Genomic DNA, 16,931 nt, shown 5'->3' on the forward strand with positions numbered 1-16,931 from the left:
TGGGGCTGAAAGTTTTAGAGGATGAGGGAAGAGAGGAAGGAGAGGAGGAAGATAGGAAAGATGAAGAAGAGGACATGGAAGGAAGATGGAGCAGAACCATATGGCCTGGATAAGCCACACGTAGCAAGGGATCTCATAGGTGATGAATAGAGTAATGCAGTGGTAGGTCTGCCCAATCTAGATGTGCAACTTATAAATATCATAACCGAACTGGATACTTTTGCATGGGCTTAAGTGGGTTGAGGATTTACCACAACAGAAAGCACTTGTAAGAGACATCCCAGAGCAAGATTCCAGTGCCTCTTCCTACACACTCCTCCTGGGACAGGGACTCCAAGAGTCACACTCCTGTCTTATCCATCTAGGCAAACTGTCCTGGTGAGTGCAGGACCAAGAGCAAAAGGCTCAGTGGCAAAGCTGGCATTGTGTCCCCTCCCTCCACTGTCTCCTCCCCTGAGGCATAACATCACCGAACGCTGGGTCCATCTTCAGGTCGGACAGCCTTCCTTTCCTTTTGTCAGAAAGGAGAGCAGGACTGTGATATTTGTGCTGAGGCCCTGTGACCAGTTCTCAGGAAGCCCAGACCAAAATGGATTTGCAGTGGAGACTGAGATATGCCACTTGAAGCTTTCTTGAGTTGAACAGGCCTGGCTTTTATTGTTCCCACACACTGATGATGTCACAGTGAGGACCTCTCCCGCAGGCCCTAGGAAGAGAAAGGCCCTGGACAGACCTTGAAGCCTTGAAGCATAACTGAAAAGAACCTGAGAAGCACAGAGCAATAAGGACTCTTTGAGGTTTTGGGTTTTTTTTTTAAACTGTGCTTTATTTAGGGCTAAGCTGGAGAAAGCGTCATCCAATAGTTACAGAAGGTTACAAGGAGTTTAGGGAGTCGTGTGAAAAGAGCAGTTGTATTGAACTGCAGCTGTTGGGTTTTTCGTTTTTGTTTTTTTACAACATCTGGACATCCTAAAAGGAGGAGTCAAGAGAAAGAAAAAGAAAACTAAATGAAGTAAAACAACAACAAAATAGACGGAAAGAAAAGGAAGGAGGCCTGAGGGCAACCAGAATTTTGTTGATCTAAAGGAAAAAAAAATGGTAGTTCCAAGACCCCCCCTGGCCTCCAGATGGACATCAATGAGAAGCTCTTGAGGCAGAATGCAAAGCAAGTCTTCCCAAGGTGCAAATAAATTATAATAAATATGTTATACTTTAAAATATATGTGTTCTTAAATAATTCAGTGTTTTTCTGATTCTGAGTTTTTTAAGCAATGTCTTTAACTGCTCTAAAGTCATTTACCAAAGATAAATATCGTGCTTTCATTAAATAGTTTTCCTTGTTTTTCTCTATCATTACAATTAAAAGTCCTACAAAATATGCAAATTTATTTACAGAAAAACAGAGCCAGCATCATTTAAACATCCCTGTTTTTCAAAATTCCTTGTAAACAGTTTCAGAAATTCTTCAAAGATTGTTTGTTTTCTCTCTCTTGTTTAAGGTTTTGTGTGTGTGTGTGTTGTCTAGTTGTTTGAAGATGAGAAGTTCCCAGTTCTCCCTGGCCTGGAAAGTCTCCGGAACAAGCACAGAAGGCGAGTGAAGCAGAGGTGAGAAGGGCAGAGAGAGCGCGCATGCGCGCGGCTCCCAGGCTGGCGAAGCGAGAGGCGGCAGGACGCTTCCGGAGCGGCGCTTCTGGCCGGAGCCTGCAGGTCTGGACAGTCCGGCCTGGCCCTTGGGGACCGAGTCCGACAGCACTCGCGGGGAGACGGGATCGATGCTCAGTCTAAACTCTACAGAAGTACAGTCCTACAACATCTGGGATTTTAGCATAATGCTAACTTCTATAAGGTTTTTTTTTTCCTTTTTTTTTTTTATTTTTTTGCTTTCCTCTAATTTTTTTTTCTTCTATGATATAGGTATTTTAAACTTTTCCTTTTAAAATTCTGTACAACTATTATGATTTTAAGAGGGGGGAAGAATTAGAAGCATTTACAGACTTTTCACAACAATTACCTTGCCTTCGAAGTCCCCTGGTTCCCCTCGTGTTCTCTTCATGGTTAATGACTTAATATCTTTGTTGCTTTCCCCAAATATCCACCAATCAATTTATCTAAACAGCTCCATCCAGACATATAATACAGAAAACCATAGGAAAGTTTCAGAGACTTCAATCGGGGTAATCAAAGCGCCTCTCAAAGTATCAAAGAACTAGTATCTTGCTGTTTTAAAAGCGTTGAAGCATTATTTTTTTCCTTGTTTTTTTGTTCTTTTTTTATTTTTTTTTTATTTTTATTTTTTATTACATTTTCATAGAATCGCTCTAAGCTGTTTCAAGAACAGCCAGGAGGCAGGAAGGAGGTTGGTCTCCGTTCCACCTCTAATTGACAGAGCTACACATCTGCAATAAAAAGTTTGGTCCTTTGGTCCCTAAATAGCTAAAGGAATGACAAATAGAGATGCTCAGTGGCGGCCTCCCAGCCGCCTGCTGGGGACTAGGCCCCATTGTACACTTGCCCCTGCCTGCCTCAGGCGCCTATGGGCGGGAAAAGCCCCAGGATCGGTTGGCAGCAGCATCTCCTCCTAGTGCCCAGCCCTTCAGCTTCCCCATCTGGGCTCACGTTATTTCATTTTAAAGTCGCGGGTTTTTTGTTTGTTTGTTTTATATCATTTTTCTTCGTCGTCGTCATCTTAATGTCATGTATATTTTTCCCCAAACACGTGCCCTCTGCACTCCATAGACGCTATACTTTCCTTGAAGAAATGTTACAGTCACACGGAGTGTCTGGAGTCGTCAGCTTGATTGGTATTGGCTGATATGTCAAAGGTGTCGTCCAACAGTTCTCATTTATAAATAGAGAGAGAAAGAGGTTTGTTTTTAATGTAGCCCGTTCAGCATCCTGCCCTAAAATGAAGAAGATCAGTACTGATTAAACCACATGTGAAAACACAGAATGCATCCAAACACCAATAGGATCCTGCCTCTGGGGAAGATGGGGTTTCTGGGGGATGGTAGGTGGTAAGGAAGAGAGACCAGTATGAGAATTAGTCATGATCATGATACAGCCAAAAAAAAAATTTGTTCTTCTGTTCAGACTAAAAAACCACTGGGCAGTCTAGTAGCAATGGTTATAGGTGGGATTTGGTTATTGGAAAAGAATTCTTGATTTGGCTTCCTTAAGGAGGGTTCTGGATTAGGAGACTGCTAGATCTAAGGGGGGAATTTGGGACTGTGGAATATAAATTTGTAATTAAACTTGTCCCTAGGGACCTATCCCAGATACCATATGTATACAGAAGCCTAGCAAACAAGATAGCAGTAATGTGGCAGGCCAGCCCACTCCTTCCCAGCTTGAGAAAAACTAGGAAATGGCTCGCTGCCTCTCAATTTTTGCCAAATCCTTGCCCAGTTTCTAGCCAGCCACTTCTTCCCCGAGGTTAGTACTATTTGCGAGGCTGTGTGTGTATATATATGTATATCTGGATATATGTGTAGAACATATTCACCTGCACATATGTGTATATACATGGATATGTGTGTATGTGTATGCATCTATGCATACACATATGCACATACATAATACTGTTCTCATACATGCCAGGGAATTTAGAGGAAATTCAGAACTTCCAGGGATTGGATGGGAGAAGCTAAAAAAAAATGTCAAAATAGATTTAATTCTCCAACTTAAATATGTTAACTGAAACAGTTCTTGGATTTTTTTGTTTGTTTGTTTGTTTGTTTCCAATGGTGGTTTTTGTTTAGTTTTGCTTTTAAGGAAAACAAAATCATGATCTGACTAGAATCAGAAGGCGAATGTTTCATCATCGTGAATTAACAAATGAGACTCATCTCCATTCTAGCAAGCAGCTTCCACTTATACATGGGGGTGACTGGTTACATCAAGAAAATTATAACTGCAAAGCCCCTACTGGAGGGGACAACGTCATGCGTGTATCAATCCATGCTGGCAGGTTTTCACACTGTTGATTCAACAAACAGCAACCGTACACAGCAGTCTAAACAGTTACAACACCAAAGAAAATAAGAATAAAATTAAAAAAACACTTGTCAAGGACCCTTTTTCAGTTGTAAATGAAAAGATGCATTTTGCTTTGTTGCTACTTTTTCTTCCAGACCAACCAAAAATACCTCCCCATGTCCCCAGCCACCCTTCCCTCCCCACATTGAATTTAGCAGAAGTGGCTACAATACAAACCTTACAATTTTACCAGGCTCTCTCTCAGAGACCTCTGGCTTTGGACTCTAGCTTTTTGGCTTAGAATTTCTTTCTTTATCTTTTTTTTAAACTATAGATATTTTGATTTTCATATTTCCTTTTAGGTGAGATTTAAAATAGACTAACTGGAAAAAAGACCAAACGTAGGAAAGTGTCAATTGAAAAAGGCCCCCAAATTTCTAGAAAAAAATAAAATCACAATATTTTCAAGTGCAAGTAAATCAACCACGCAGAAATATTTTAAGATGTTTTCCTTATTTTTAAGAAAAAAAAAGAATGGTTTATACAGTTAAATGATCCCATGTTTGATAATTGAGGAATTTGTCTTTTAGTTTTACTAATTGTTTTTTTTTTTTTTTTGTTCTTTTGGTTTTGGGTTTTTTTTTTTTCTTTCTTTCTCTATGTGACATCTAGAGAAGCATTTAAAAAAAAATAAAAATAAAAATGCTGAACAAGAAAAACCAAACAACAGAAACTAAAACCACTGCAGGCACCAAGAACAAAACAAAAATGAGCACAGCAAAGAGACCGTGGCAGCACAAGGGTTAAGAGAATGCACGTGTGATCATGACTGGCCAATCATCCACGGGTACGACATCCAAGGAAAACGCTCCAATCACAGCACCTCCACGAAACTTGACGGCAAGTGTCATGCAACCGATTCTTAGCCTTGTTACATGACGCCATCATGTCACACTGTGAACTTTGAGTTGATTTGAACTTACGGATGGGGGACTTTTCTCCACTCTCATGTGATTACGTGAACTTTATTCCTAGCTCAGCGCGAGACTGTGGTGGATTTGACTGGCCCTGGTTGGGTTGTTGGAATTTGGTTGAATGACAAAAGAAGAAAAGATTTATATATATATATTTATATATGGAGAGAGAGAGAGAGAAAGAGAGAGGGGAACAAGAGAGTGTGGGGAGAAGGGAGGGAGGGGAGGGGAAGGGCAAGTGGGAGCAGAGGGGGAGGTGAGGTCAGGGGAGGGTTGAGGGTAAAGAAGGGGAAGGAAGAATTTAAAACAAAATCAAAAGGAAAAAATACTTATACAGCACCAGACCACAGCATCAATCTAAAGCTGATGAGAAAACAGCAGTCAAATCATAAGGGAACCAAAAGGAACTCAAAGGGATGGAGGAAGCCAGCAGACGCAGGACATGAGCACAGAACGCACACATACACATACAGCTACTGTGCAGACACATGGCACACCATGGACAGGAGCAGAACCTCACACGGGGCCCCTAAGGGCACCCATCATGCGTTGGGAAGAGGGAGGGGTACAGGCATTTTTGGTGAAGGGGGGGCCAGAAAAAAATCTACCAGCCCCTCACACCACTGTAGCCAGCAAGCAGATCTCGGGGAGCAAGCCCCATTAACACCTTCGGTTCTTTCTCCCCCACATGTAGAGCTCTCCTCACCTGAGGGCCTGCAGGGGAGCCACTGTGCCCTGGTGGACTGTGCGGGTGGGAAAGGTGAGTCACCTAAGGCACTTTGCCACCATAGTGGAGTCTGCATGGACAGCACCCTCCCATGGCAGGGGCACCTCTACGTTCACACCTCTTTGCTCTGGCAAACCAGTGTCTTTTGTTTAGAAGATATTTTATCAAAGTCCTTGACATCTTGTAATGGGGCCTGAGCACTGTCAGTTTTCTGTCCTGATTACCTCAGGCGGTGATTCGCCCACCAGCTGGCCAAGCCCAGGTTGCTTCTATGCTGTGAAGTCCTCAGAGAGGCCTGCAGCTCTGACCCAAGAAAGCACCATGCAGAGAACTGCAGGATAGGGCTGCAGAAGGCAGCGTGCTAGCCTTGCTCTTTCCTTGGCTCTGTGGACCTCTCCTCCATTCCCACACTAACCCTTGCCTTCTCCACACTCTCCCTGGCAGCTTTCTCAATGTCCCAGCTCCCTAGCAGGAGCCCTCAGGGAAGCCCAGAGGCTTTCCTTTGTAGGTACCACAGTGAGGCTCACTTCTGGGATTCTCTTGGCTCTATCCCGCCCCAGCTCCCATCTACTGTCTGAGTTTGTTCCCTCTTCCCTGTTTCTCTGCAGCACTCAAGCCTGTGCCAAGACCCACACATCTCAGTTTTGTCTTTAGGGTCTCCAACCCACTAGCCCCATGTAATCCACTTCCTCTCTCTGTCTTTGTTTCCTTAAAGATGGAAGGGAAGCCTAGCATCTCACAAGGTTACTGTAGATGAGCTGGCCAAGCAACTGGGACCATGCATGGCCTCCAGCTCGGCCTTCCCAGAGGCACCACCCAACCCCTCTGCTTGTCAGCTTGCACTGGGTTCCTTGCTATTCCAGCATCAGATCTTACTTTCATATACCACTGTAACCTGATTGTCACCCTCCTCGGCATTTACAGCCCCTCAGAGAAGCTCCTTCAATGTCCCCTCACCGCTAGGGTGCTTGGCTATAGCGTCCTTTTGGCATGAGGAGAGGCCTAAGAACTAAGGAGTATATTGCCATTGGAAGTCAGCTCTGGCAACTACAGTGAAAAGACACACCTGCTCTAGAGCCAAAACTTGCTACCCCACTCTGCTCTTCCTGTCTCCCCTGCTTCGGTCCAGCTGTTCCTTGGTGCCAAACATTATCCTTGGCATGTGGACTCAGACATGAATGCATACAGCCTCTCTTCTCAAAACTCCATCAGGGAACTCTCATGGAGCCCTCATTTCTGCTATACTATACCAGATACAAAGTACTGTGTATCCAACCCCCCTAGGAGGGTTACCTCACAGAGCACAGAGCCCTGGAGGTGATAATAGGGTCCTGACCTGAACCAGGCAAGACCATTTCATATATATCATCTAAAATAGCTAGACACTAGCCATAGGTGACTCAGACCCCAAGCTATAGTCTAGCTTTGCCCAGGCTGGGCACACACGAGCTCCAACTCTGTGTATTCAACACAGTGCCTGAGGCACTAAATAAAAGGAGGGCTGGGTGGAACAGCCTGAGCAAGAAGAGGCCAAATGTGGCCTTTATTTCTGGCCGTGACTAAGCTAACTGGTGTGAGCAACATCAGGGGACCGGCAGAGGTGGACTTGATGGCCTGGAGCATTCCCTCAGTTCCTTTCGGAGTCATCTGCTCTGCCTGGGAGAACACTTAACCCCAAAAGTGGGACTAACTGCCTCAAGTTGTCAAGCAAGGCTAAATAGAGGTCAAGCCTAGGCAGACCAGGTCGGGTTCCCAAACTTCCAACACTGTGTGTCCTCCAGCTGTGTTTCCTCTTGCTAACGTTCCTTTGAAAAATCCCTGCCCCTCCTGTCCTGGCTAAGCTAAGGCAGCTACTGGGGAAGGAGTCAAGGAGGAAGCCGACTGCTCGCTTCCAACAGACCTGGGCATGCAAGAGCCAGGGAGATTGGGAGGAGGCTTAACCTGAGGCACTTCCTCACCTGCAAGGCCTGAACTTGCCATCTGCCCACCTAGGGTCCCTGGCTAACTGGGCTACAATGAGAGTCTGAAGGCGCAGGCCCAAGGCTCTGCTCTCTTTCTCAGAGGTTCCTCACTTCTACTCCTTTGGGCCTGGAGGCGGAGGGGATGGCCAATCCTGGTTCTGCTAGGATGGCCTTAGTTCTTTCTATGCCTGTGATGTGGACCTTGAGCCAGGAGTAGGTTGATCAGGGCGCATCGGGTCCAAGGCACAGGTGAGGGCCGGGCCCAGGAAGGCCTCAGAAGGCGACGGGTCCATCCAAACCTCCCGTCCCTACGCCCAGCCGCCCACGGTTACCTGTGCGAGTCCTGGTCTCCCCCGGGGGACGCTCCCGCCGGCGCTCAGTACGGGCGATTGGCGTCTTTGGGCCGCTTCAGCTGCACCTTGAGCCTCTTCATGCCTATCTGGAAGCCGTTCATGGCCTGGATGGCGGTCTGTGCGCTGGCCGGGTTGTCGAAGCTCACGAAGCCTGGCGAGACACGAGGGACCAGGGCCTGGGTTTCCACGGGGCCGCCCGGGGCCGCTGCAGGCGGGAGGGGAGGGGAGGGGCGGGGCTCGAGGCTCCGCCCCCGGCCCGGCCCGGCCTCAGCCCCGCCCCTCCGCCCGCAGGCCCCTCCCGGCCTGGCGCCCCGGCCCGGGCTCGGCTGCTCCTCGGCTCCCGGTGGCGCCGGCGCCCGCCCACCCCCCACCCCGGCCGGCCCGCCACCTCGGCCCTCTCCTCCCGCGGGAGAGGGCGGACACACCTGCGGGCGGAGGAGCTTATTGCACACTGTCCTCCCTGACAGGAGGGGGCCTGGCAGCGGGAGGGCACGGGGTGCCGGCCTGGGGAGAGAGAGGAGTGCGAGGGCCGGGAGGGAGGAACGTCGGGGAAGCCACTCCACCGCCCGGTCACCCCCACCAAACCCGCCTCACCCCTGGGGCTGTGCGCAGCCCTCGCCACTGTGGGAAGCTTCCTAACTAAGCACGCACCTCGCGATGAGTGCTGTACGACTTCCTAGGGATGTCGAGCACCTTCCACTACCGTTCTGCTCTGCGCCTCACTGCTAACCAACACCGGCAGACAGACCGATTGTGGCTTAAATTGGGAAGTCTTATTTCCTCATACAGACAACATGGGCCCTTGAGAAAAGCGCTTCTGTAGTCCAGCGGGCCTATAGTCAGGCCTCTAGGGACCAGAACGAGGGGCTTCGAGTAAAAGCATGCCCTCTTGCCACAAACTCTCCAGGAAATAAACCTTCAGGGCCTTGTTTAATTCATTCCATTTCTTCTGTACAAATGGACCTAGGTTCTAACACTTGAAATCCAGCTTGGTTGACATGCTCAGGCTATACACAGAGCAAGCTTGTCTCCAGATGGCTGTGAGATAGATAAGAGATCATTGTGTGGCCAGACCCCCATGCGAAGCTGCTGTTTTCCTGGATGTTTGCTATGTATCTTGGCCCTGCCCCTGACTCCATGCTAACACCTTCTCTCCTGACCTTTTCATCTCGATCTCTTGCTCCCTCCTTTCCCCTTCTCCCTCTCTCCCCAGACACTGCCTGCATCTGGCTTTTCTCTCTCCTCTTGTCTCCTGCCTGCATTGCTCAATTTATTCATGCAGCCATGGATCATGAAGGATGGAGGAAGAGGGTGTGTGTGTCTCACTTGTGCATATGTGGACACACTGCATGCAGAAATGATGAAAGTCAGAATCAGAGCACAAACAAACAAGAGCATCAATGTGTACACCAAATCAGCTGACTAATTAATCAGCCTCCAGTTACATATCCCCTATGTCTCCCTCCACTGACCTGTGTGTCTGATGACTAAAGTCAGGTGCTAAGCAAACCGGAGCAGTTTTCAGTGTGAGTGTAAGTCTTTCTTCACTGCTGTCCCCCCAGACTAAGGAAGATAGATGAGCCTCTGTCCCTGCCTGAGTGCGCCCATTCTCTACCTCTCCATGGGCACCTTTGGTACTGACTCTACTTGGGCACTCAGGTTTGGTGGCTCTTTCTGATAGAAAGAAGGGCAAAGCTGAGAGAAGCAGCTCAGAGCTGTCTGGGGGTGAAACCAAAAGGAGGAATAGCCACCTGCTTGGTAGAAGTTTGCAGCAGCCAGCTTCCTGGAGAACCAAGTGCTTTCTGGGAGCCGCAGAGTGTTTCTGAGCCAAAGGAACAGACCCTCCTCATCTAGAATCAAGTAACTGCAGTCAGGGCGAAGTCTGCCTGCAGCCTGGACACCCCTGTGAGGAGAGCTCTGGGCACTAGGTCCCATTTTTGTTCCTTTGCCAGAGAACCTCCTATTCCACTCTTAAAAAGTTCCTGCCTTCCTAAAACCGAAAAGCCTCAGAGGTAGGATGTTCTCCTTCCATGGTAGGGACGTCTATGCGTTGCATTCTTTCACGAAGCTTTGCTAATAATTATGCAGCCTGCCCCCCCCCCCCAGGAGTGGAGGTTACCACAGGACCAGCCACACACTCTTCATAAGAAAGGGGGCTGTGGCACCTACAGAAGGTCTGCTCTGCCAAGCTTCAGTCATTAACAGTCTCATAGACCCTTACAAGATCCCTTAGGGATAACTGCAACATCCCTGTTTCTTGGACAAGGGCACTGTGGTTCAAAGTGTTCAGTCACTTGCCCATGAGGGAAGGGCAAGGGAAGGGTAGAGGGCTTTGACTCAGGAGGCCCAAGTGGCTTAAGGGGGAGCAGAGGCTAGACCAGCATGACAGAAGCCTAAGAAAAAAAGAAATTGAATAGAGGTGTACAGAAGAGGGTTTCTAAAAGAGAGAAAAGAAAACTTGATCCTGCAGAACTTAACTTGTCTTAGGGACTAGGAGTAGTTTTGGGAATAGACTTTGAAAACTGGGTTGTGTCCAGAGGGACAGCCAGTAAGACAGACGTGCTCTGTCTACAGGCTCCTAGAGGTGCTCTTTATGTGATGTCTGTGATGTAAATGACACTTGCGAAATAAAGCACAAACGGAAGTGATTTCCAGTTGGGCTTTATATGCATAATCTTAATATCTAAAAACTAAAAAAGAAAGAAAGAAAAAAGAAAGAGAAAAAAGGAAAATGAAAGAAAAAGCCAGGTGGTGGTGGCACACACCTTTAATCCCAGCACTTGGGAGGTAGAGGCAGGCGGATTTCTGAGTTCAAGGCCAGCCTGGTCTACAGAGTGAGTTCCAGGACAGCCAGGGCCCTGTCTTGAAACAAACAAACAAACAAACAAACAAACAAACAAACAATGCCAGCCAAGTAGCAAGAAACACAGCTATGACTTTTTCTCTTTGTTTTTTTTAATAGCCAAAAAGAAATGACACTGGGACAACTCTGGATTGAAGAAGCATGAGTTGCCTGTGATCGCTGTCAGATGAGAGTGTACAATGGTGCCAAGATCTTCACTCTCCTAGGAAACACCCCCTGAGTCCCCAAGATGTCCATGATTCTGTACTGGGAAGTCCTTATACTTAACGCTGCCTGGTGCGGCTCCACTCTGTGCTTCCCTCTACCATGCCTATGTGCCCCAGCTGTCCCCATACCCTCAGAGTCTGAGAGTCAACATGACATTTTGGCAGACTCGTCCCTGGCTCTATACAAGGCACTCTGTGGGTTCCATACTCTTGGGGACTCGTGAGCAGATATTGCGCTAGAAGAATGCTCTGATGGAGGTCAATGGAAAGGTGAGAGATGGACCAAAAAGGAGTTGAAAGAAGAGGTGTAAGCACAAGAGAGGATCCCCTAACATCTGGACCTTTCTGGATAAGGATACCAAGTTTATAAAACAAAACATAATATGCCCAATCAAAGACTCCTCACAGAATGGCAATGTCTAGTGTAGCCCTCCCTAGCTAATACTGTGAGCCCCTTGTCTCCCAAAGCCTCATTTCCTGTCCTCTTCCCTCTTTTCATCCCAGCCACGTGCCCCTTCTAGCCTCTCTGACTTCCTCACTGCCTCAATGCTTGTTATCTCGCTGATGCTGCTAAGTAGCTGTGGTTTCTATTGGGCTCAGAACTTAGATTTCCTGGGGGCAATCTCCTCCTGGCTCCTCAACAATGCCCACTTTGGTGGCCTGGGGTGGGTGTAAGGGTGGGGTCACTGCATGGCATAAAGGGAGCAAGGAACAGGGCAGGCATAGGAAAGGTGGCAGGACAGAGAGGTGGAGAGATGGCTGAAAGGCAGGTAGCTAGGGCCTCCTTGGGCTGACTGCCCCTGGACCACTGGCTTTTACCCTGGGGCTCAAACCAGGCTCTGAGCAAGAGAGGCTGTTGGGAAGATGAGTCGTGCTCTCTGGCTTTGCATGCTATCCCCGCACCCTCAACCGCAATGACCCCTTCCCTTCCTCGGTGGCTTGAACTGGGCTTTGAGGCTAGAAAGGGATTTCTTGAGCTGTGAGATGGGAGCTGAGTGTGGGTAGAGAAAGCTGAGAAGCCAGAGGAAGAGCGGAGCAGAAGAAAAGGACTGAGAGATGGAGGCTGGGCCCAGGAGCACCTGGGGCAGTGTGAAGGAGCAGGAGGAGTCGGAGGGAGCAGCCCCCATCCTAGGTGAAGCTGAATGGTTTGTTATCTTTACCCACCAAAGCATTTACTTTGGTTAGTCGCCCGATCCACAAACACTTTCGAGGAGATGACATTACCGAAAGGGAGGAACATCTGCATCAGCTCAGCGTCCCCAAACTCCTGGGGCAGATGGTAGATGAGCAGGTTACAGCCCTCGGGCCCTGCGGTGAGGGGAGGGGTGGGCAGGGAAGAGGGATGGCAGGGGTGGGGGGGAAAAAGAGACAGAGGAAAGGTGAGCAAGTTAGGCAGTGCAGCAGGGAGGGGAGGGTGGGGCTGGGGCTGGGGCGTGAGGGTGCTTTAAGGAAACAACCCCCAAAGAATGGGGGGTGCAATTACTAAGCCCTAATTATTAGCTCTAATCTCCACTTGGTGGTGGGCAAGTCACTGGATCTTTCTGTACCTAGGTGGTCTTTTATCAAGCATCAATAGTGGGCACCCTAGCAGCTCTGAGGCTGGAATGGCAGGCAGAGTCAATTAGAGAATGGGTGACTATGCCAAGACTAGATCAGCTGTCTCCCCAGAAATGGGGTGCTGAGGAAAGACCACAGAGTTTGCTGGATATTGTCTCCTGCCCAGTCTATGTTCTGGGGAGGGCTGAGAAAATGGCCCTCATCCTATGCTGGAGACACTTCACTTTCTCTCCCACTCAGGCTCAGCTCAGACTGGCCAGAGAACTCAAGGGACGGTACATAGGCCCGGATCATTGCCTGGTCTGCCATCTTCACATAGCTTCCTTCCAAAGGCCCGGCTACCATAGTCCACACCTTATATTCCCTTCTAGTCTTTATGACAGAAAACAAGATTTTCCCTTCCCGATCAATCAAGCACATGTCACAGAAACAGCTTCAGGCTCCACGGCTGTCAGGGCACCCTGGAGCTGCCTCCTGTCACGTGAACAGCAGTCAGGACGCTTCCACCCTAGGAACACCCTTGGGCTGTCCTAAGCACTTGGTATGGGACTCACCCCACCCTTGCGGCATCCTCTGGCTTAGCTACACTGCCACTACTACTGAGTTCCAAAGAGATTAAGCCATCAGCCGAAAGACATCTTGGTGGTGGGGGTGGTGGAGGAGGAGGAAGAGAGTGAAGCCAGGATGTGCACCTTCAGGGTGTGGCCTTCCTAATGTGAACTCTACTTCCTGCCTATCTGTCCTGAACACTAACCTTCCAGGCTTCTTTGGGACTTTGTGTTCCTGGAACTTGCAGATAAAGCTGTTCATTTACACTGGTCAAAGGATCAATTTTAACTCTTTAAGTGGAAATCTTCTCTAGCCTGTGTTCTGTCATCTTAAAAAGCACCTGCCATGGATCCTTTAGACTTGGAGGTGACTTGAGGTCGCTTCAGGGATGATGTCGAAACATGAACTCCAGTGACGGTCACAAGATACCAACATGGCTTGCTACAAGCTACGTGGCTTAGGCAGTCAAAATGTATTATTGTCCTCCTCACTTAGGACCACTAGGGCTGCCAGGTAATCCAGCATGGGGACACATAACTGGCCCTGGATGCTCTTCTGCCCTCCCACTGCCTTCCTCTTTCTGACTACCCCACTACTTCCGGGCCCAGAGCTAGAAGAAGATTCCCTTGCCTGTGAAAGCCACCTGCTAAGCTCCTGACCTTTCCTGTCCCAGCAGCCCCTCCTCGTAGACCCTCTGTCAGTAGATGGTGCATTCAGGTCCAGGCATGGTGCGCTTCCCTTCCACCACCCAAACGTTGCTGGGCCCTTCTCTTATCCTGTCTGCTCCAACTATGCCATGTTCTTGCCACTGCATGCCAGCTGAATGTACCTCTTGATGGTCCCTTGATAGGGCCACCTTGGAGGAAGAAACCACCACTGAAGACCAATCTAAATCAGAGTCCTCCAGAACTCCTCCAGATCCTCTCCCTACACTCTAGCTCCCTGAGACTTCTTCTAGCCTTTCCCTTCTAGTGGCCTAAGTCCATATTGGGCTGGTTTTTTTTTTCTCCACATTTGAGAGGTTTTCTCTCCAACAATAAGGTCACTCACTATGGCAGGGCCATCTGCCTTCTTCCATCCATGTCTCTCCCGTGGACCAGCATATGCCTCCCCTCCTGTTCTCATCTATACTCTTCATGTCTTCCTTGATGGCTCTACTCTATCCCATGCTAAAAACAGCCTTGGAATTAGGACCCTGACTCCAAATCTTCTATGGCCCTTCAGAGACATAAGCTCAGCCCTGTCTGCAAGATGTGGCTGAACCTTCCCTCCTATGTTACCCTAAATGGGATGTTAGGAGCCGCTATTGTCCGCATAATTAACAATGATCATTCACAGAATCCAGTCCAACCCAGAGCAGTGGTGATGTGTAGCTACAGAGATAGAAAGTGGCTCTCCCTGACCACATGTAGACCCGGGCAGAGCAGCAGCCATAGTCATCCCAGAGATCCTGTGCCATCTGTGTAACAGGTAGCCTGGGGACAGGCTTAGGCATCTATTGGTTTTCAAGCTCAGCTCAAAGACTAGTAGCTGGCAGGAGGGGTCTACCCAGACTCCACTGTGTTCTGGTAGCTGAGCATGTTCTAAGACTTGATCAACTGCAATGAAACTGAGGGAGTACACCCTTCTTTCCCATCCAGGCTTTATACATCCAGTGGAACCTGGCTTTATTTACCTCTGTCCCACCTTTCTTCATATCTCCTGGGCCCTAGGCTCACCTTATGCTTGGTAATGTCTTTTGTTCCTGATGCCCCTTACCTATAGCACACACCTCCCTACTTCTGTGTGCTAGAGTCTTCCTCCTTCCAAGCCCAAAACATGTTCCCAGTGTCCTAACCCAACGGTGTATGCACTGTCTGTCAGTCTCTGCATTCAGGCCCCACTCCTTCCTGCCTTATACTTCCCTAGGGAGCCCATAGGTCATGGTCAGGGGAAAGGGATGGGTCTATGGAATATTTCAGCTCCAAGGAAGGGACTTGTGGACTCCAAGAGGACTGTGGCACAGGGTCTCGTATGGGGAGCAGGGTGTGGCTAAGGTTGCACAGAGCTGGAAAAATTGTGAAAAGAAAGCCACAGCTAGATCCACAGGGTAGCACAGAATGGGAATTGGGAGCAAGAGTGCAGGAAGCAGGAGACTTGAGTTTAAAGACGGTAGCAAGGGCAGTCATGGCACTAAGACGTGGTGTGTGTGTGTGTCTGTGTATCTGTGTGTCTGTGTGTCTGTGTGTATGCTCGTGTGCACGCAAATGTGCAGCAGGATTTGGAGATTCATACATAGGCTTTTAAGACACGTTCATTAAGGGATCTGAGTACAGTGAGAGATGAGCAAGTAACAGGAGCCATGAGGCCTTTTGGGCACAGCTCTCTGCTCTGGGCCTGGATTACCTGGTCCATCCCTTGTGGCTCTGACTTAACTGAGGAAGATCTGGGTTGTAGGAAGGCAGGCTCTTCAGGAGAAACAGGGCCTTTGAGAGACTGTTCCCTCCTGCCCAGCTCAACAGTGGAAGTTGTTTCTAAGCTACTGCAGGGTACAAGGATAAGGAAAGGGAAAAGCCCACCGCAGACCTCGGGTCCTGGGTTTGGGGAAATGTGATGGTGCGGCCCTCAGAGCTGTCTGATGCATGGGGACATCCCCTGCGAGGTTTTAGAGATGATAACTGGGTGGAGAAGGGCTATGTGTCGACATTTGCTGCATGGGGTACAGGAGAGCAGAGCTAAGTGAGTTGATACACACTAAGGAATTGTCCTCACAGTCTTTACTGTGTAGGTGATGGAGTAGAGTGACTTGTGTGGAGTCACCTAAGCAGGAGATGACCAATACAAGAGTCAGACCCAGAGGGGGTGTAGTTTGAAATACATGCTTTCAAACATTCAGGGGCTACAAGTCTGTTAAGGGAATCTTTCCACCAATGGGATTTGGATCAGTGTGTTCCAAAAGTCCTTTTGTAGTAACCAAAACCCCAGATCACTGGTGTAATCTGCTGCAGGGACCACACATCTGACATTCGAAAACCAATAGAGTCTGCCTTGTGGACTTCTGGGACAGGTTTTGTTACAGGTCGCTGTTACTAGGAGCTGAAGAAGATGGGGTCTTGATGTCCCTGCTTCTCAAGCTCGGCTCTCTGTGGCAGGGCTTCTGAGACAATTGCTCATACACTTTCCTCTCTTGCTAATTCTGTGGCTCTCTGCTTACTGGAACAGAACCCAACGAGTGACATCATGTAGTCTCTACCAAGGCTCTGGTCTTGCCTGTCGTGCTCTACCAACACTCTGACAACTACATGCAACCTTCCAGGGCATCCCTCTTCATTAGACCTGCACTGTAGCCACAGACATCTCATCCTGTCTATGGGGCCTATCCAGGAGAGCTGCCATTCTCTCCCGATCACTGGGAGGGTATATGTATCCTATACAGGACAAACCTGCCTCCATTGCTTAGCCCTTCTAGCCACAAGCATTTATTTCTCCCTGCCCTCCACACTGGCCAAATCCTACCTGTCAGGGAAGACAGGTGTCCTCTACTTGCTCTTAAGGCACCTCACTTCCCTGACTACCTCAGGCTAGTCACCATTTCCTTCCCAGTGCTCGGGGTTGCAAAGGCTGCCCCACTGCTGGAGCTTCACCTCCTGGCTCTGCTCTCACACACTGGGAACACAGAAGATGGACCTCAGACGAACAGCCCAGGGAATGAGCCTGTGTGTTCTCCATTTCCATAAAGCTGAGAACTCCCTGGAGCAGGGACAAGGCCCCCACCAGCAAATACATC

General features: G+C 48.8%; 1 protein-coding gene across 50 annotated transcripts in view; it reads right to left on the bottom strand.

Moving 5' to 3' along the window:
- Positions 1 to 805: 805 nt before the first annotated feature.
- Celf4 (CUGBP Elav-like family member 4) overlaps positions 806 to 16,931 on the bottom strand; it is a 277,295-nt gene continuing 261,169 nt past the window's right edge. For 9 of the 50 annotated variants that reach the window (XM_029471950.1, XM_029471948.1, XM_029471949.1 and 6 more), the window contains exons 11-13: positions 12,284 to 12,367; positions 7,970 to 8,141; positions 806 to 2,900 (exon numbers count right to left, since the gene is read on the bottom strand). In XM_029471950.1, the coding sequence (XP_029327810.1) occupies positions 8,014 to 8,141; positions 12,284 to 12,367 (212 nt within the window). In that variant the 3' untranslated portion in view covers positions 806 to 2,900; positions 7,970 to 8,013. Of the gene's footprint in view, positions 2,901 to 4,958; positions 5,044 to 7,969; positions 8,142 to 8,415; positions 8,495 to 12,223; positions 12,368 to 16,931 lie in introns of those variants that run through there. The other 41 variants (XM_029471926.1, XM_029471925.1, XM_029471923.1 and 38 more) reach the window with 8 other exon arrangements.

The sequence above is a fragment of the Mus caroli genome, chromosome 18 (genome assembly GCF_900094665.2).
Source record: "Mus caroli chromosome 18, CAROLI_EIJ_v1.1, whole genome shotgun sequence".
Lineage (NCBI taxonomy): Eukaryota > Metazoa > Chordata > Mammalia > Rodentia > Muridae > Mus > Mus caroli.